The 20,531-nt window shown below is 52.9% G+C and overlaps 1 protein-coding gene across 6 annotated transcripts in view; it reads right to left on the bottom strand.

Moving 5' to 3' along the window:
• Positions 1 to 4,001: 4,001 nt before the first annotated feature.
• The window catches only part of SLC27A1 (solute carrier family 27 member 1), a 36,337-nt gene continuing 19,807 nt past the window's right edge, over positions 4,002 to 20,531 (bottom strand). For 4 of the 6 annotated variants that reach the window (XM_055239304.2, XM_055239305.2, XM_063616349.1 and 1 more), the window contains 7 exons: positions 20,387 to 20,496; positions 11,974 to 12,183; positions 10,039 to 10,165; positions 9,809 to 9,946; positions 9,565 to 9,729; positions 9,022 to 9,168; positions 4,002 to 5,688 (listed from right to left, as the gene is read on the bottom strand). In XM_055239304.2, coding sequence (XP_055095279.1) covers positions 5,531 to 5,688; positions 9,022 to 9,168; positions 9,565 to 9,729; positions 9,809 to 9,946; positions 10,039 to 10,165; positions 11,974 to 12,183; positions 20,387 to 20,496 — 1,055 coding nt within the window. In that variant the 3' untranslated portion in view covers positions 4,002 to 5,530. The remainder of the gene's footprint in view (positions 5,689 to 9,021; positions 9,169 to 9,564; positions 9,730 to 9,808; positions 9,947 to 10,038; positions 10,166 to 11,973; positions 12,184 to 20,386; positions 20,497 to 20,531) is intronic. The other 2 variants (XM_063616351.1, XM_063616350.1) reach the window with 2 other exon arrangements.

Below are 20,531 nucleotides of genomic sequence, written 5' to 3'. Positions count from 1 at the left end.
ATCATAAATTGCAGATGGCCCCCAAATAGCCAAAACAATCTTGAATAAAATAGGACTCATACTTTCTCATTTCAAACTTAATAAAAAGGTACAGTAATCAAAATTGTGGTATTGGCATAAGGATAGACATACAAATAAATGATTGGAACTGATGCAGAAATAAACCTATGCATATATGGTCAACTCATCTTTGGCAACGGTGCCAGGACTATTCAGAAAGGAGGGCTGGGCGTGGTGGCTCACGCCTGCAATTCCAGCACTTTGGGAGGCCAAGGTGGGTGGATCACCTGAGGTCGGGAGTTCAAGACCAGCCTGACCAACATGGAGAAACCCTGTCTCTACTAAAAATACAAAACCTTAGCTGGGCGTGGTGGCACATGCCTGTAATCTCAGCTACTCGGGAGGTGGAGGCAGGAGAATGGCTTGAACCCCGGAGGCGGAGGTTGTGGTGAGCTGAGATCACACCATTGCACTCTAGCGTGGGCAACGAGCAAAACTGTCTCAAAAAAAAAGGAATAGGCCAGGCGTGGTGCCTCACGCCTGTAATCCCAACACTTTGGCAGGCCGAGGTAGGCGGATCACCTGAGGTCAGGAGTTCGAGACCAGCCTCTCAAATGAAGTAGAAACCCCATCTCTACTAAAAATGCAAAAATTAGCCAGGCGTAGTAGCTCATGCCTGTAATCCCAGCTACTCGGGAGTCTGAGGCAGGAGAATGGCTTGAACCCGGGAGGCAGAGGTTGCAGTGAGCCAAGATTGCGCCACGGCACTCCAGCCTGGGCGAAAGAACAGGACTCCCTCTTAAACAAATAAATAAATAGGCCGGGTGCGGTGGCTTACACCTGTAATGCCAGCACTTTGAGAGGCCGAGGCCGGTGGATCACAAGGTCAGGAGATCATGACCATCCTGGCTAACGGTGAAACCCCGTCTCTAGTAAAAATACAAATTAGCCAGGTGTGGTGGCGGGCGCCTGTGGTCCCAGCTACCTGGGAGGCTGAGACAGGAGAATGGCGTGAACCTGGGAGAAGGAGCTTGCAGTGAGCCGTGATCGTGCCACTGCACTCCAGCCTGGGCAACAGAGCTAGACTCCGTCTCAAAACAAGAAAGAAAGAAAACCCAAAAAGTCTATTAATTAATAAGAAAAACTAACAGAGTTCAAGCCCAAGAGTCATTGGGATTATTTTCTGGCCAACTCGGAGGGAACTTCCTAGACACTGTTGCAGCTAGAGGCTTTGGAACAAGAAAGTTCACTGGGCCACTGTCTCACCTGGAGCCCCTGGCAATGAGTCCATTCCCCTTCTTGTGCCTCAGTTTCTGCATCTGTACAGTGGGGACCATGGTGACACTTCCTGAGGTGGTTGCGAGGTTGGAGAGAGATTAGTCAGAATTCACTTGCCCAGCTGGGTGCTGTGGCTCACGCCTGTAATTCCAGCACTTTGAGAGGCCAAGGTGGGTGGATCACCTGAGGTCAGGAGTTCGAGACCAGCCTGGCCAACATGGTGAAACCCTGTCTCTACTAAAAATACAAAAATGAGCTGGGTGTGGTGGCACGTGCCTGCAATCCCAGCTACTCAGGAGGCTGAGGCAGGAGAATTGCTTGAACCCGGGAGGCGGAGGCTGCAGTGAGTCAGATTGTGCCACTGCACTCCAGCGTGGGTGACAGAGCAAGACTCCATCTCAAAACAAAAAAAAAACAAAAAATTCACTTGCTCATCTGCACACAAGGGTTACCCCCTCAGTGCCCTCTCCCAGCAAATGCTCTGTCACCTCCTGTCCCCTGAGGTAGAGACAACAAACAGGATGCCAACATTATGATACGGGGGGGGACAGCAGAGGTGAGAGTCAGTTGAGAGTACAGTAGTCCCCGCTTATTCAAAGTTTCTCTTTCTGAGGTTTCCACAGTTCAAACATATTAAATGGAAAATTCCAGAAATAAGCAATTCATAAGTTTTAAATTGCGTGCTGTTCTGAGGAGCATGATGAAATCTCAGACTGCCTTGCTCCATCCCTCTCTGTCCCGCCCAGTGTCATGAATCACCCCTTTGTCCAGCAGATCCATGCTGGAGACACCACTCCCCCCATGCCCACTCATTTGTCACTTAGTAGCCTCCTGGTTATGAGATCGAAAAACCAGTATAAACTGGGCACGGTGACTCACACCTGTAATCCCAGCACTTTAGGAGGCCGAGGCAGGAGGATGGCTTGAGCCCAGGAGTTCAAGACCAGCCTGGGCAATACAGTGGGACCTCATCTCTGCAAACAAATCAAAAAATTAGCTGGGCATGATGGTGCACATCTGTAGTCTCAGCCACGCAGGAGGCTGATGGAGGATTGCTTGAGTGTGGGAGGTCAAGGCTGCAGTGAGCTATGATCATGCCACTGTACTCAGGCCTGGGCAACAGAATAAGACCTTGTCTTAAAAATAAATAAATTAGGCTGGGTGCGGTGGCTCACGCCTGTAATCCCAGCACTTTGGGAGGCCGAGGAGGGCGGATCACGAGGTCAGGAGATCGAGACCATCCTGGCTAACACGGTGAAACCCCGTCTCTACTAAAAATACAAAAAAATTAGCCGGGCGTGGTGGCGGGCGCCTGTAGTCCCAGCTACTCGGGAGGCTGAAGCAGGAGAATGGCGTGAACCCGGGAGGGAGGCAGAGCTTGCAGTGAGCTGAGATCGTGCCACTGCACTCCAGCCTGGGAGACAGCAGGACTCCGTCTCAAAAATAAATAAATAATTAAATTAAATTAAAATTAGAAAGGGAGGAAAGGATGAAGGAAAGGAAGGGAGGGAGGAGGAAGGGAAAGAAAAAGAAAGAAGGAAAGAAAGGAAGAAAGAAAAGAAACGAAACATATTTAGGGCTCAGTATTATGGTCAGTTTCAGGCATCCATTTGGGGTCTTGGAACATATCCCCCAGGGATTGGGAGGAATACTGTATAGACTCCTGAGCTTGGAGTCCTGGGTTCAAATCCCAGCTCAGACGGCCACCCCAGCAGGCCTAGCGACTTTCACCCAGAGCTCTCACACCAGCCGGCCTGTACATGGAAGAGGACACTCCCAGGGCAGCCACAGGTGCCAGGACACACTGTGATCTGAACCATCCTGCAACACCTGCAGGAACCCACAGGCAGATTGGATCCTCCCCTGCAACCACAGAGGCCAACGCGGGCCTGTGAGGCCCAGAGGCTGCAGGGAGGTGCCTTCCCCTCGGCAGGCCAGCGAGAGGGCCAACCCGAGTGCCCCTGCCCCAAGGTCCTTTCGGTCTTGCAAATGGGGCCGCATAGTACAGGCTCCCGCCTTTTTCTTTTCTTTTTGAGACAAAGTCTCGCTCTGTCACCCAGGATGGGGTGCAGTGGCACCATCTTGGCTCACTGCAACCTCCACCTCCTGGGCTCAAGCAATTCTCCTGCCTCTCAGCCTCCGGGGTAACTGGGATTACAGGTGCGCACCACCACGCCTGGCTACTTTTTGTATTTTCTTTCTTTCTTTTCTTTCTTTCTTTTTCTTTCTTTTTCTTCTTTTTCTTCTTTCCTTCCTTCCTTCCTTCCTTCCTCCCTCCCTCCCTCCCTTTCTCCTACACCACCATGCCTGGCTACTTTTTGTATTTCCTCCCTCCCTCCCTCTCTCTCCCTCTTTCCCTCCCTCCCTCTATTTTGAACCAGAGTCTCGCTCTGCCACCCAGGCTGGAGTGCACTGTAACCTCTGCCTCCTAGGTTCCAGCAATTCTCCTGCCTCAGCCTCCCGAGTAGCTGGAATTACAGGCATGAGCCACCACGCCCAGCTAATTATTTTGTTTGTATTTTTAGTAGAGAGCATTTCACCATGTTGGCCAGGCTGGTCTTGAACTCCTGGGCTCAAGTGATTCACCCACCTCAGCCTCCCAAAGTGCTGGGATTGCAGGCATGAGCCACTATGCCCGGCTGGCCGAGTCCTGTCTTCTGAAACTCAGCAAGGGTTCTGTGCCACGTAGGGACACTCAATGAATGGGCTCCCAGCAGGCACCAGACGGTCTTCAGGTTTATTTCTTAAATCAATTAGGAAATAAAACCACAGTGCCCAGGAAAGTTCACATGAGATGCCACAGTGTCTCTCGCCATGGCCCCACCACTCCAGGGACCAGGGCATGCTGCTGGAGGGAGGACAGACGGACAGGCGGCCTGGGTGGCCAGCCCCAGAAAGGCTGGCATGGATGTCCGAGATGAGCCACCAGCGAAGCCAATAGGGATGTCTGGGCCGTCCTGGTGAGATTGTCTGGGACATCGCCACCAACACAGTGTCAGAGCCATCAGTGGGGACATCGGAGGGGCCACCACCAGGTGGGGGATATTCAACAGGCTAGAACCCCTGAGGCTTGAGAGGCCAACCCCCGGCAGGAGACCTCCCCTGACCCCTCTGCTGCCTCTCCTGTGGGACCCTCCAATAGCCACACCAGATGAGGACACCCAAGAGGCTCCCAGGACAGGAAGCACCCGGCTGGGCAGCCACGCAGTGCAGGGTTCAGGGCCCTCCAGCAGGAGCTCCATGGAGATGGCTAAATGGGGACATCAAGGCAGGGGCCGACAGTGGCGACATCCAAGTGGTCACAGTCAATTCCGGAAGCTTTCAGGGCATTGAGAGGGGAAGGTGGGGCTGGGGAAATGTGACAGGAACAGGGAAGTGCAAAAGGCAATTGGCCTAGCCTGGGAGATGTTTCCAGTTGGCCTGGGGGCTCCCCCCCGGCTCCTCCATTCAGCAGGGAGGGCGGAGGGCCTGCTTGGAAGTCACATGGAGCTGCAGCATCTGGAACCCAACAGCCACAGGAGGATCGGGGCTCCGTAAGGCACAGCCGAGAGGGAGGTGGGGAGGCCCCAGTCCGAGTCCAGGGCCCAGGGGAGATGATTCATGCAGTCCCCGAGAGCAGCTGGGCCCTGCACAAGATGCGGCTCCCAGGACACTCGTGTTCCACTCTTGGCAGGAGAGGACAGGAAAAAAGGAAAGGCCGGGCCAGTGGCTCACGCCTGTAATCCCAGCACTCTGGGAGGCCGAGGACAGGGGATCACCTGAGGTCAGGAGTTCAAGACCAGCCTGACCAACATGGTGAAACCCCGTCTCTACTAAAAATATAAAAATTAGCTGGACGTGGTGGCAGGTGCCTGTAATCCCAGCTACTCAGGTGGTTGAGGTGGGAGGATCACTTGAACCCCAGGAGGCAGAGGTTGCAGTGAGCCGAGATCCCACCACTGCACTCTAGCCTGGGCAGCAGGGTGAGACTCTGTCTCAGAAAAAAGAAAAGGAAGAGTTAAGGCCAGACAGGCACAGAGATGGAAGGAGACAGAGGCTGAAAAGCAGGGAGAGGAGGCAGACACAGGGGCACCAAGGCAGCAGAGAGGCACGGGTTCCTCTGTGGTTCCAGTTTCTCAGTCCAGGATAGGCCCTGCCAGGTACAGCTCGGCCAGGTGGGTGTGTAGTAGGCGGCCACCCCTGGGCAGGGCTGTCTGGCTCAAGCCGGCCTCTCCCACCAGGCCCAGAGTTTCTGGCCAGTAGAGGAACAGCTTCAGAGGGAGAAGGCGCCCGAGCAGATGCGAGTGTAGACTGCCTCGTTTAAGGGCAGGTAGTGGCCCTGCTTCAGGTCCAGGAAGAAGAGCCGGTCCGAGGTCTGGCGCGGGTCAAAGCCCTCTCGCTGCAGCCTCGTCTTCTGGATCTTGAAGGTGCCTATAGTGGGGATGGGGGGCAGATAAGGGCTGAGCAGGTGGCTTCTGGGAGGCCTCAACTCAACGTCCTCTCCTGTACCTCTGGGCCTTCCCACAGGCTGTCCCCTGGGCAGGAATGTTCTTCCCCATTTTGCCTGCCTGATTCCCCCTTGTCTGTCAGATCCTGGCTTCATGCCCACTCCTCCAGGGAGGCCTCCCTGACCACTCCTCACCAGAGCAAGAAAATGTGTACCCTGCCTGGTCATGTGTCCATTCCCCACACGACAGGCAGGGCTGTGTCTGTTATGCAGTGGATAAGAGTTTAGCAACTTACATCCTGTGGGCCAAATTTGGCCCTCCACCTATTTTTCTAAATAAAGTTTTATTGGGGCCGGGCACAATAACGGCTCATGCCTATAATCTCAGTACTTTGGGAGGCCAAGGCAGGAGGGTCGCTTGAACCCAGGAGTTTGAGACCGGCCTGGGCAATATAGTGAGACTCTGTCTCTACAAAAACAATTTTTTTTTTTTTTTTTGAGACATAGTCTTGCTCTGTCACCCAGGCTGGAGTGCAATGGTGCGATCTCAGCTCACTGCAATCTCCACATCCTGGGTTCAAGTGATTCTCCTGCCTCAGCCTCCCAAGTAGCTGGGATTATAGGCGTGCACCACCACGCCTGGCTAATTTTTGTAATTTTAGTAGAGACAGGGTTTCACTATGTTGGCCAGGCTGGTCTTGAACTCCTGACCTCAAGTGATCTGCCCGCCTTGGCCTCTCAAAGTGCTGGGATTACAGGCGTGAGCCACCGCATCTGGCCAACAATTTTTTTTTTTTTTTTTTTTAATTAGCTGGGTGTCATGGCACGTGCGTGTAGTTCCAGCTACTTGGGAGGCTGAGGTGGGAGAATCACTTGAGCCCAGGAGGAGAAGGCTGCAGTAAACTATGATTGCATTATTGCATTCCAGCCTGGGCAACAGCAAGATCTTGTCTCAAAAAATAAATAAAAATTTAGAAATAAAGTTTTATTGGCACACAGCCATGCCCATTCATTTGCACATTGTCTATGGCTGCTTTTGCACAAGAATAGCAGCATTGAATAGCAATCGAGGCTGTATGACCTGCAAAGCCGAAAATGTTAACTATCTGGTCCTTTAAGAAAAAGTTTGCCTGAGCCCAGGACTGCGAGACCAGCCTGGGCAACTCAGTGAGACCCTGATATAATTTGGCTGTGTCCCCACCCAAATCTCATCTTGAATTGTAGCTCCCATAATTCCCACGTGTTGTGGGAGGGACCCGGTGGGAGGTAGTTGAATCATGGGGGTGGGTGTTTCCCATGCTGTTCTCGTGATAGTGAAGGGGTCTCACGAGATTTGATAGTTTTATTTGGTGGTTTTTAAAGAGGAGTTCCCCTGCACACACTCTCTTGCCTTCCACCATGTAAAAGTCTCCTTTGCTTTTCCTTCGTCTTCTGCCATGATTGTGAGGCCACCCCAGCCATGTGGAACTGTGAGTCCATTAAACCTCTTTCCTTTATAAATTACCCAGTCTCGGATATGTCTTTATTAGCAGCATGAGAACGGACTAATACAGACCCCATCTCTATAAAAAATCAAAAAAATGGCCGGGCGCGGTGGCTCACGCTTGTAATCCCAGCACTGTGGGAGGCCGAGGCGGGCGGATCACGAGGTCAGGATATCGAGACCACGGTGAAACCCCGTCTCTACTAAAAATACAAAAAAAATTAGCCGGGCGTGGTGGCGGGCGCCTGTAGTCCCAGCTACTCGGAGAGGCTGAGGCAGGAGAATGGCATGAACCCAGGAGGCGGAGCTTGCAGTGAGTCGAGATTGAGTCACTGCACTCCAGCCTGGGCGACAGAGCAAGACTCCGTCTCAAAAAAAAAAAAAAAAAAAAAAAAAAAATCAAAAAAATTAGGCGTGATGGTGCCTGCCTGTTCCTAGCTACTCCAGAGACTGAGGTGGGAGGATCATTTGAACCCAGGAGGCCGAGGCTGCAGTGAGCTATGATAGTGCCACTGCATGCCAGCCTGGGCAACAGAGTAAGATCCTGTCTCAAACAAACAAAAAAAAAACGAAAGAAAAAGAAAAGATACACCGAGGCTGGGTGCAGTGGCTCATGTGTGTAATCCCAGCACTTTGGGAGGCCGAGGCAGGTGGATCACTTGAGGTCAGGAGTTCAAGACTAGCCTGGCCAATATGGTGAAACTCCATCTCTACTGAAAATACAAAAAAATTAGCTGGGCATGGTGGTGAACACCTGCAATCCCAGCTATTCAGGAGGCTGAGGCAGGAGAATCGCTTGAACTCAGGAAGTAGAGGTTGCAATGAGCCAAGATCGCGCCACTGCACTCCAGCCTGGGCGACAGAGCAAGACTCCATCTCCAAAAAAAAAAAAAAATACACTGACTATTTCAGAATGCTTAGTGGCAGTGGAAGTGAGGAAGGGAAATAAATAACTACTAAAATAAAACAGCAGAAGGGACCCGCATGAGCCACAGTGCTAGCTGGCTGTGAACCCTTGTGTCAGTCTCAGGACAGTGTCCTGAACTAGGATGAATAAATAAATGGTTTGGATACGGTTTGTTTGTCCACACCAAAAATCATGTTGAAATTATTATTATTATGAGACATTGTCTCACTCTGTCACCCAGGCTGGAGTGCAGTGGCCTGATCTAGGCTCACTGCAACCTCTGCCTCCCAGGTTCAAGCAATTCTCCTGCCTCAGCCTCCTGAGTAGCTGGGACTACAAGCGCATGCCACCATGACTGGCTGACTTTTTTTTTGTATTTTTAGTAGAGACACAGTTTCACCATGTTGGCCAGGCTGGTCTTGAACTCCTGACCTCAGGTGATCCACCTGCCTCGGCCTCCCAAAGTGCTGGGATTACAGGCATGAGCCACCGCACCCGGCCAGGTATTTTTTTTTTTTTTTTTTTTTTTTTTTTTTTTTTTTTTGAGACAGAGTCTCGCTCTATCGCCCAGGCTGGAGTGCAGTGGCACGATCTCGGCTCACTGCAAACTCCGCCTCCCAAGTTCATGCCATTCTCCTGCCTCAGCCTCCCAAGTAGCTGGGACTATAGGCACTCGCCACTGTGCCCGGCTAATTTTTTGTATTTTTAGTAGAGACGGGGTTTCACTGTGTTAGCCAGGATGGTCTCGATCTCCTGACCTCGTGATCTGCCCACCTTGGCCTCCCAGAGTGCTGGGATTACAGGCGTGAGCCACCGTGCCCAGCCCCGGCCAGGTATTCTTTTAGAGCAACACGAAATGGACCAAGACACGAATCAACAGACACACTGATGGATGAAGAGAGGGGTTGGAGTGGGGGAGACTCGCACCTGTGGTGTCCACCTGGGGCAGGAGGCGCAGGAAGATGGGCCGGGCATAGGGTGCCAGCACCTTCTGCAGCTCCTGGTATATCGCGTTGGGGTCCAGCAGGCTGTGGGGGTCTGCGACGGCTGCCATCCCTGCCTTACCCTCCACTCCTGGAGGCAGAGGCTCAGCTGAGGACACCCCGCCTCTCATCCGCCCCACCAGCAGGACCAGATACACTGTCAAGCAGTAGCCCCTGGTCTGTAATCTCCAGTCTCTCCCAACCTGGGATGACATTTATGGAAGCAGCCACACATTTTATGGAGCTCCTGCTTGGCTCGTTGAAGCCATAAGACAGGTGGGCTTTCACGATCCCATTTTCTGGGTGACAAAACTGAGGCTCAACATCACTCAGGTGAACTGGCTCCAGATCCAGTGCTTCCTCCTGGGCTGCCATGAGCAGTTGTCCAGGTTGTGCACTGCCCAAAGGCGCCTGTACTTCTAAGCCCCTTTTGGCTGAGCTCCCTCAGGACCATGCCTCAGGACCACCCCCTGCAACCCCAGCTTGCCTGGAACAGCCACCCCATAGACGGCCACGTCTGTCTGGCCCAGCAGGCGGCTCAGCACGCCCTCCACCTCAGTGGTGGAGACATTCTCCCCTCGCCAGCGGAAGGTATCCCCGCTACGGTCCCGGAAGTACATGTAGCCCAGCTCGTCCATCACTAGCACGTCACCTGGCAGAGGGGAGAGGAGCAGATGGGTGGCGGATCCCCATCCGCACAGTTGGTCACCGGGGCCTAGCAGGCTGCGCACCTGAGAGGTAGGCGCTGTCGCCCTTGCTGAAGACACTGTGGGCGATCTTCTTGCTGGTGGCACTCTCGCTGACATAGCCATCGAAGCGGCGCAGCGGGTCCTGTTGGTTGATCTGACCCACAAGGAGGCCAGGTTCCCCTAGGGAGGAGGCCATGTTCAGGCTGTGATAGGCAGGCAGGGTGTGGGGACCCCAGCTCCAGCAGGGGGGACCACGCAGGGGCCCTGCTCACCGGCCTGGCAGGGGATGCAGAGGCCCTGGGCATCCCGCAGCAGCTCCATCGTGTCCTCATTGACCTTCACCAGCCGGATGGGGTACACATGGGGCAGGATGCGGCTGTTGAAACCACAGGAGCCCACCTGGGATGGGGTGAACTGAGTTGGAAGGAGCCAGGGATATTCGGGGTCCTTCTCACTAACACTTTGCCTGCCTTGCCCCGGGGCTTGGACCTAGCACCTCCAGTGTCACTCTAAGCTCTGTGACCTTGGCTGATCTGCAAAAGCAGAGTAGTGTCACCTCCAACTCAGGGCCCCGCCTCCCACCTTCCCAGCCTGCATTCAGTCAAGAAAAGACCTCTGGCTGGCGCCCACTTCCTGGTCCACAAAACCCTCCATGCTAGCAGGAAGTAGATGCCTCTGTGTGGACCCTACAGCTACGTCAGACACCGCAGAGCTTCACTTGCTGCCCGCCGCCCTGCTTGGCATGGTTCTATGAACAGAAATCCTTCTCCAACACGTTTGAGCCACTACACCCTGTCTGGTGTGTTCTTTCTGCCTTTCCCCCTTCCTCCCTTCCTTCCTTCCTTCCTTTTTTTATAGAGTCTCACTCTGTCGCCTAGGCTGGAATGCAGTGGTGCAATCTTCGCTCACTCTAACCTCCGCCTCCCAGGTTCAAGTGGTTCTCATGCCTCAGCCTCCTGAGTCTGGGATTACAGGCACATGCCACTGAGCCCAATTTTTTTTTTTTTTTGCATTTTTAGTAGAGACGGGGTTTTGCCATGTTGGCCAGACTGGTCTCGAACTCGTGACCTCAAGTGATCCGCCCACCTCAGCCTCCCAAAGTGCTGGGATTACAGGCGTGAGCCACCATGCCTGGCCTGGTGTGTTTCCTATGCAAGAATCTGAGCTACAGTGAGCAAAAGTGCCCTGGGGGCTGGCCATCCAACACCAAGCACACTGAGGAAGGAGCACTGTTCTTGGCATTGGGGACCCAGCCCCCATGGCACTTGCTGGTTTTTTGTTTTTTTTTCCTTTTTAGAGACACAGAGTCTCACTCAGTTGCCCAGGCTGGAGTCCAGTGGTGTAATCATAGCTCACTGCAGCCTCGACCTCGTGAGCTCACGTGATCCTCCCGCCTCAGCCTCCTTAGTAGCAGTGACTACAGGCACCCGCCACCATGCCTGGCTAATTTTTTATTTTTTGTAGAGAAGGGGGTCTCACTACATTGCCTATGCTGGTCTCAAACTCCTGAGCTCAAGTGATCCTCCTGCCTCAGCCTCCCAAAGTGTTAGAATTACAGGTGTGAGCCACTGTGCCCAGCCGACATTTGCTTAATGATCATTATTATGGTCTGTTCTTGGCCGTGGATGGGAGGGGCTTGGGAAAGGAGAGGGAGATTCATGCAAGCGGAGAATGGAGATGATTAAGAGAGTAAGTAGTTGCTAATTATGAAGGTATCTGTTTGCTGCTACTTGGGAGGCTGAGGCAGGAGAATTGCTTGAGCTCAGGAACTCAAAGCTACAGTGAGCTATGATCACGTGGCTGCACTCCAGCCTGGGCGACAGAGCGAGACTCTGTCTCAAACAAACAACAACAACAAAATTAACAGCACGGTACCCAGAGCCCTATTCTCCTTGCTAATCTCCACACGCAGAAACTGAGGCTCAGAAAGGCTGAGGCACTTGCCAGGGCGCACAGCCATACCTATCCTCCAACTCTCCTGACCCAAGGACCACAGTCACATGACTATCTGTGCAGGCTGGAGGATTGTCCCTCTGGTGGTGCACCGACAGTCCCAGGAACTCCCCTTACGCCCCGCCCGACGTGCGCCTTGGCGGAGCCTTCTGCGCCAGTCCAGGCTGTTTTATGGATCCCAGGGGCCCCAGGAAGAGGAGACAGTGGCCTTCCCTGAACTCCGAGACCTGCCCAGGGGCCCTGCCGGTGCGCACCTTGCCGTCCATGTTGGCAATGCTGCAGTTGCACTCGGTGGCGCCGTAGAACTCCCCGATCTGGCGCACGCCGAAGCGCTGCGTGAACTCCTCCCAGATGGCGGGACGCAGCCCGTTCCCCACAGCCAGGCGCACGCGGTGTCGCCTCTCCGCCTCGCGCACCGGCTGCTTCAGCAGGTAGCGGCAGATTTCCCCGATGTACTGAACCACCTGGGGGGCGGGGTGAAGAAGTGGGTGATGCAGACGGTGGGGAGCCCGGATCAGAGGAGAGACCCCGAGACCGCCCCACCCAGGGAGCTAATCCTATGAGCCGAACAGCCTAAGGATGATGATGGCTGCAGAATCGTCCACACTCCATTAGGGACCACATTGACTCCTAGGACTCGTTCAGTCTCTTGCAAAGGGTCTAGGATGCAGCTTTCTTTGTTGTTTTTTAGTTGGGGTCTCCCTGTGCCGCCCAGGCTGGAGTACAGTGGCATGATCACGGCTCACTGTAGCCTCTAACTCCTGGGTTCAAGTGATCCTCCAGCCTTAGCCTCCCGAGTAGCTGGGACTACAGATTTTTTTGTAGAGATGGGGGATATCGCTCTGTCGCCCAGACTGGTCTTGGACTCCTGGCCTCAAGCAATCCTCCTGCCTCAGCTTCCCAAAGTGTGAGATTCCAGGTGTGAGCCACTTGTGCCTGGCCGGATGCAACTTCTATCCAAGCAGATGCAGTGTCTTTCCCCCTCCCCCTACCCGCACCCCTTCATGGTCCCTCGATTCTGCCAGGCAGCTTCCTGGAGATACCACATCCCTGTCTGAGCCTCAGCAGGCACACAGGGCAGGACTAGCAGGAGAGTTGGCACCCCGCAGGGCAACCCTCGGCCTGGAGCCTACACTGTCACCCAGAGCCCCCTGGCTGAGCCTGGGCTGGCCAGAGCGTCACCCCTGGGCAGACCACTCCCAGGTGCACGCACTAGGCTGCGCTGCATCTAGACTGAGCCCCATGGGCCCACGGAGCCACCTGCTCATGGGCTCCCCCTGCAGGACATCTTCCCTCCCTGCCACACATTCTCAAGCCCCTCAAGAGCTTCCTGGGGTCATCTGCCAGGTGCCCCACGGTGCCTTTGAGTTCTCATCTCCAGGTGGGCTTCGGAATGACTGCCCCCCCAATTTACAGATGGAGAAATCGAGGCTAACAGATGGTAAGGAACTGGAACGAGATCACAGAGCTGGGAAGTGGCAGAATTTGATTTGAACCCAGGCATCCTGGCCCCAGAGTCGGAATAAAACAGTTGCATGCCAGGGATTACCCACTAGATGGATCAAAACAGCTGCAAATGTGCTCGGGGCTTCCCGCTCACGCACAGGATGAAACCCACATTACTTCCTGTGGCCAACTGGATCTGGCCCTGCCGCCCCTGCTGCCTCCTCTCCCTCCATCTCCTCTGAACACTCTACCTCCTCAAGGACTTTGCACACGCTAGCCTTTTGCCTGAAGCAGTCTTCCCCCAGATGCATTTGCCTTAACTCTTCGGTCTCAGCTCAAACGTCACTGAGAGGCATCCCCTGTGCCCCCAGCTGTGCCCCCAGCTGCACCCCTGAGAAGATACTGACTAAATAGCTGATGACTAAACCAATATGATCAGCAGACACCACCGCCACGCTCTGAGCTGAGCTTGGAGATGAAGGCACTGAGGCCCAGAGAGGAAATGCAGTGCATCCGAGATCACTGGCTGCTGACCAACAGCAGGTCCCTAAGGAGGAGGGTCCTCTCCCTCCATTCTCAGACTTGGGCCACTGCCTTAGGTGTGGTACAGTCCACACCATCTCTAGGAGAGAAGCTGGCCAATCAGCCCAGCCCCTCCTCAGCCAATATGACTGGTTTAAGAATGGGCACGGCCAGGCAGGATGGCTCATGCCTGTAATCCCAGCACTTTGGGAGGCCGAGGCGGGTGGATCACGAGGTCAGGAGATCGAGACCATCCTGCCTAACATGGTGAAACCCCGTCTCTACTAAAAAATACAAAAAATTAGCCGGCGTGGTGACATGCACCTGTAATCCCAGCTACTCGGGAGGCTGAGGCAGGAGAATGGTGTGAACCCGGGAGGCAGAGCTTGCAGTGAGCCGAGATCGCGCCACTGCACTCCAGCCTAGGTGACAGAGCAAGACTCCATCTCAAAAAAAAAAAAAAACGAATGGGCACACGGCTGGGCGCAGTGGCTCATGCCTGTAATCCCAGCACTTTGGGAGGCTGAGGTGGGCAGATCACTTCAGGTCAGAAGTTCGAGACCAGCCTGGCCAATGTAGTAACACCTCATCTCTACAAAAATACAAGAAAATTTAGCCAGGCATGGTGGCATGTGCCTGTAATCCCAGCTACTCAGGAGGCTGAGGCAGGAGAATCTCTTGAACCTGAGAGGCAGAGGTTGCAGTAAGCCAAGATCACTCTATTGTACTCCAGCCTGGGGACAAGAGTGAGACTCCGCCTCAGAAAAAAAAAAAAAAAAAAAAAAAGCAAGGATTTTTACAGACAAGCTAGCAGGGAGGCTGTATCTGATCTAAATAGACCGTGAAAAACCGGTGAGGATCAGGTGTGCCATCCAATTAGGGCGCAAATCTCTGACAGACCCCAACCCAATCTCTTATTATGCAGGTGAGTAGCTACTCCACGTTGCCTATTTTTTTTTATTTGAAAAAAAAGAGTCCTCGGTAGAACTTCCCTTCTAACAAAAAGCAGCCCAAGAAATCACTTATTTTCTAACAAAGAAAAGCCTGGAAGATAGGGCTGCAAACACAGATAAGGAAGCTGGAGGCTTGCACGGGGATATGCCAGCAGCTGCACCAATAAAAAGGGCTACCTGGGGCCGGGCACGGTGGCTCACGCCTGTAATCTCAGCACTTTCGGAGGCCAAGGCAGGTGGATCACCTGAGGTCAGGAGTTCGAGACCAGCCTGGCCAACATGGTGAAACCCCATCTCTACTAAAAATACAAAATTAGCCAGGCGTGGTGGCACACACCTGTAATCCCAGCTATTCAGGAGCCTGAGGCAGGAGAATCACTTGAACCCAGGAGGTGGAGGTTGCAGTGAGCTGAGATTGCACCACTGCACTCTGGCCTGGGCAACAGAGTGAGACTCCGTCTCAAAAAAGAAAAAGAAAAAGGCCCGACGCAGTGGCTCACTCCTGTAATCCCAGCACTTTGGGAGGCCGAGGTGGGCGGATCAGGAGGTCAGGAGATCGAGACCATCCTGGCTAACACGGTGAAACCCCGTCTCTACTAAAAAAATACAAAAAAACAATTAGCCGGGCGTGGTGGCGGGCGCCTGTAGTGCCAGCTACTCAGCAGGCTGAGGCAGGAGAATGGCGGGAACCCAGGAAGTGGAACTTGCAGTGAGCCAAGATCACGCCACTGCACTCCAGCCTGGAAGACAGAGTGAGACTCCGTCTCAAAAAAAAAAAAAAAAAAAAAAAAGAAAGAAACAGCTACCTGGGGCTGGGCATGTTCACCCTGGGGGCTCCACTATCCCTTTTTTGTTAGCACGTGTACAGTAAGAAAGAAAGAAGCAACAAAAGCCGGGAGCTGTGGCTCATGACTGTAATCCCAGCAGTTTGGGAGGCTGGGGCAGGCAGATCACCTGAGGTCAGGAGTTTGAGACCAGCCTGGCCAACACGATGAAACCCCGTCTCTACTAAAAATACAAAAAATTAGCTAGGCTTGGTGGTAGACCCCTGTAATCCCAGCTACTTGGGAGGCTGAGGCAGGGGAATCACTTGAACCCAGGAGGAGAAGGAGGTTGCAGTGAGCCGAGATCACACCACTCCATTCCAGCCTGGGAGATGCAGCGAGACTCTGTCTCAAAAAAAAAAAAAAAAAAAAAAAAAATTAAGTAAGTAAGGTTCTAGATGACAGCCTGCTGCCCCCATGAGAATGGCTAGACTGCAACTGCTGCTACAGATAAAACAGCAGTGAGCAGTTTCTCATGAGATGTAATTTCTGAACCCAAATAAATGCATGCTCTTGTTTTCTCCCTGTGTTCTTGTTAAACATCACCTTTAGAGATTCTGTCCTGTTTTTTTTTGTTGTTGTTGTTTTTGTTTTGTTTGTTTTTTTTGAGATGGAGTTGTGCTCTGTCACCCAGTCTGGAGTGCAGTGGTGCAATCTCGGCTCACTGCAACCTCCACTTCCCGAGTTCAAATGATTCTCCTGCCTCAGCCTCCTGGGTAGCTGGGACTACAGGTGCCCGCCACCACACATGGCTAATTGTTTTTGTAGAGACAGGGTTTCACCATGTTGGCCAGGCTGGTCTTGAACTCCTGGCCTCAGGTGATCCACCTGCCTCGACTTCCCAAAGTGCTGGGATTACAGGCCTGAGCCACCGCGCCCGGCTCTGTCCTCTATTTCTTTTTCTTTTTTTTTTTTTGAGATGGAGTCTCACTCTGTCGCCCAGGCTGGAGTGCAGTGGCACAAACTCGGCTCACTGCAACCTCCACCTCCTGGTTCACAGGATTCTCCTGCCTCAGCCTCCCAAATAGCTGGGACTACAGGTGCCCGCCACCGTGCCTGGCTAATTTCCCATCCTCTATTTCTTTCTTTCTTTTTTTTTTTAAGACGGAGTTTCGCTCTCGTTGCCCAGGCTGGAGTGCAATGGCACAATCTCAGCTGTCACTGTAACCTCCACCTCTGGGTTCAAGCAATCCTCCTGCCTCAGCCTCCTGAGTAGCTGGGATTACAGGCACGTGCCACCACGCCCTGCTAATTTTTGTATTTTTAGTAGAGATGGGGTTTCTCCATGTTGGTCAGGCTGGTCTCAAACTCCCGACCTCAGGTGATCCACCCACCTCGGCCTCCCAAAGTGCTGGGATTACAGGTGTAAGACACTGGGCCCGGCCCTGTCCTCTATTTCTTTTTTCTTTTTTTTTTTTTTTTGAGATGGAGTCTCATTCTGTTGCCCAGGCTGGAGTGCAGTGGTGTGATCTTGGTTCACTGCAACCTCCACCTCCTGGGTTCACAGGATTCTCCTGCCTCAGCCTCCCAAATAACTGGGACTATAGGCGCCCACCACGCCTAGCTAATTTCCCATCCTCTATTTCTTAAAGAGCCTCTCAATGTTCACTGTGTGCCTTATTTGACACAGAAATTCCACTTCTAGGAAACTGACAGAATGAGCTTCCAAGGGCCAGGAGACAGTAAGTAGTAACCAATGCAAGATGGTGTGTCAAGGACAAAGAGAGATCATCAGACATGACGGGCTTCCCAGTGGAAGGACACCACACCACCCATACAGAATCTTTGCCAAAAAAGTTGAGTTTGAAGCCGATAAAATATATAGCCAGCGATTCTCAAGCAGGGACCATTCTGTCCCCCAGGGACACTTAGCAACGTCTAGACACATTTTTTAAATTGTCACAACTTGGGAGGAGGGGACTGCTACTGGCATCTGGTGCATGGAGGCCAGGGATGTTGCTAAATATATGCTACAATGCATAGGACACCTCCCACCCCAGGGAATGATCCAGCCCCAAATGTTCAGAGTCAAACCTGGTCTGGACACTCTCTCAATTTCTGTAATAAATAAATTCCAAGAGGGAAGAGAGACAGACAGAAAGAGAAAAGGCACCTACAGATGAAATGTTTCTTTTTTTCTTTTCTTTTCTTTTTTTGAGATAGGGGCTTGCTCTGTTGCCCAGGCTAGAGTACACTGGCACCATCACGGCTCACAGCAGCCTTGACCTCCTGGGCTCAAGCAATCCTCCCACCTCAGCCTCCCAAGCAGTTGGGACTACAGGCACAAACCACCACAACCAGCTAGATTTTCAATTTTTTTGTAGAGATGAGGGACTCACTATGTTGCCCAGGCTGGTCTCCAACTCTTGGGCTCAAGTGATCCTCCCACCTTGGCTTCCCAAAGTGCTGGGATTACAGGCATGAGCCATTGCGCTCAGCCAAGAAGTCTTACAAGACACATCAACCAGTCATAATGCTGGTTGTGTATTTAATTATGGAAATAAGAAAAAACACATTTTTGACATTGTGAGACAGGATTGAGCCACTGCCCAGATTCCTGATGACACTGAGAAATCACTGTCACTTAAAAACAATCCTTACCAGACACAAAAGGCTACAGTATCTGACTCCATTGATCTGAAATGTCCAGAACAGGCAAATCATAGAGGCAGGAAGCAAAACAGTGGTTGCCAGGGGCTGGGAGTGGAGGAATGGGGAGTAAATGGGGATGGGATTTCCTTTGGGGAGCATGAGAATGTTCTGGATCTAGATAGACATGGTGATTGTACATTGTGAATGCCACCAAATTACTGACTTTTTTTTTTTTTTTTTTTAAAGATGGAATCTCACTCTGTCGCCCAGGCTGGAGTGCAGTGGCATGATCTCAGCTCACTGCAGCCTCCGCTTCCCAGGTTCAAGCGATTCTCCTGCCTCAGCCTTCCAGGTAGCTGGGATTACAGGCGCACACCATCATGCCCAGCCAATTTTTTTTTTTTTTGAGATGGAGTCTCATTCTGTTGTGCCCAGGCGGAGTGCAGTGATGCAATCTTGGCTCACTGCAACCTCTGCCTCCCGGGTTCAAGCGATTCTCCCGCCTCAGCCTCCCGAGTAGCTGGGATTACAGGCACCAACCACCATGCCAGGCTACATTTCTGTATTTTTAGTAGAGACAGGGTTTCACCATGTTGGCCAGGCTGGTCTCAAACTCCTGACCTCAAGTGATCTGCCCACCTCAGCCTCCCGAAGTGCAGGGATTACAGGCATGAGCCACTGTGCCTGGCCAAATTATTCACTTTAATATGGCTAATTTATATGAATTTCACTTTAATTTGAAAAAACAAGCACTCATCTTTCAAAGGTTATAGTGAAACAGCTACACAGGAAACATGATGCCGTCTGAGGGATGCTTTACGCCATCGCCGAGGGGGGATGTGGGGAGGTGGGGAGGGGTAGGACAGGGTATCTGATAGCCCCTGGGTCCAGCTGAGGGGTGCACCAGAACTCTCTATACTTTTCTGTCCACTTTTATGTGTATTTGCTACTCTCTGTAATTTTTTTTAAAAGATAATTTTGGGCTGGGTACAGTGGCTCACACCTGTAATCCCAGCACTTTGGGAGGCTGAGGTGGGTGGATTGCTTGAACCTAGGAGTTTGAGACCAGCCTGGGCAACATGGCGAAACCTCTTCTCTACAAAAAAAGTTCAAAAGTGGGCCAGGCGTGGTGGTGCGCACCTGTAGTCCCAGCTACTTGGGGGGCCGATGCTGGAAGATCACTGAGCCCAGGAGGTCAAAGCTGCAGTGAGCCATGATAGCGCCACTGCACTCTAGTCTGGGCGACAGAGTGAGATCCTGTCTCAAAAAAAATAATAAACAAAATAAAAATATACTTTTGCATTTCAACATGCAGATTAGTAATTTTCCCAAGACCCCCCCGCCCCGCAAAACATAACCAAAACTCCTCAAAAGCGGAGCCAAGCACAGCTGCGGACCTTGTGGTGTACCCCAAGATGCTCAGCCCAGAGCCCCCAACCCCTGCTCAGCTGTGTGACCTGGACTGAACCTCTCTGGGCCCCATCTGTCCAATCTGCATCTGCCAACTTGCCACAGTCCCTGGACAACCCCTCACCCAATCCTTCCCAGCCAGCCTTGCTATTCCCTCTGGGCTCCATACCTGTTTCCTGTACCTCCCACCTGTATTTCCTGTATCCTGCCCCCCCGTTACAGCACTGAAACCGTCAGCTTGGTTTCCTCTCACTATAGAGGGGAAAGGAGAATTCCTGCTCTTAACCTCTGCCTGCTCTCCTCTCCGGGACAGCAGATGCCTCCACCTCCGCCTCACGCATTCCTCACCTGGAAGCCCCAGCCTCATCGCCCTTCCCCTCCCAGGGTCTCAATTCCCTACAGTCAGCAGCAGGGAGGACCCACAGGGCACAAGGCATGGGGAAGGCGTTGCCATAAGGAGCTCAGGCACCCTGGGCCCAATCCCAGCTGCATTACAAGCCTCAGTTTCCCCAGCTGCAAAATGGGTCCACCCTCCAAGCAGTTATAGGATTGCATTGAGTTTACACGTGGAGGGTTTAGCTCTGGTCTGGACACAGAGCAGGCACTCAGGAAACACTACTTGCCCTCTCTGTCCCCATCCTGGACAGCCATTCCTTAGACCCCACTCCCCATCCCACCCCTAGAGATGGAAGGGCAGGTTGCACCAGCAGGTGGACAGGAGGGCACACATAAGGGAGTTAAGGGAATAGAGCCTGGTCGGGGGGCGGGGCCTGCCTGGGAGAGGACGGGGCCTGACCAGGAGGAGGTGGGGCTTTGCTGGGAGGGACGGGGCCTCACCGGGAGGAGGTGGGGCCTGATTGGGAGGGGGTGAGGCCTGGCTGGGAGGGGCGGGGTCTAGACAGAACAGGGCAGGGCCTGACCGTGCAGTTGTACTTGATGCAGTCGTCCCAGAAGCGGCTGGCCGAGAATTTCTTGCGGAGGACGACTGTCAGCCCATAGATGAGGCACTGCCCCACGCCGATGATGTTTCCTGAAGAGGGTGGCCTCAGTAAGGGGTCCCCCACC

The sequence above is a fragment of the Symphalangus syndactylus genome, chromosome 13 (genome assembly GCF_028878055.3).
Source record: "Symphalangus syndactylus isolate Jambi chromosome 13, NHGRI_mSymSyn1-v2.1_pri, whole genome shotgun sequence".
In the NCBI taxonomy this organism is placed as follows: domain Eukaryota; kingdom Metazoa; phylum Chordata; class Mammalia; order Primates; family Hylobatidae; genus Symphalangus; species Symphalangus syndactylus.
This window is presented reverse-complemented; position numbering and strand designations above follow the sequence as displayed.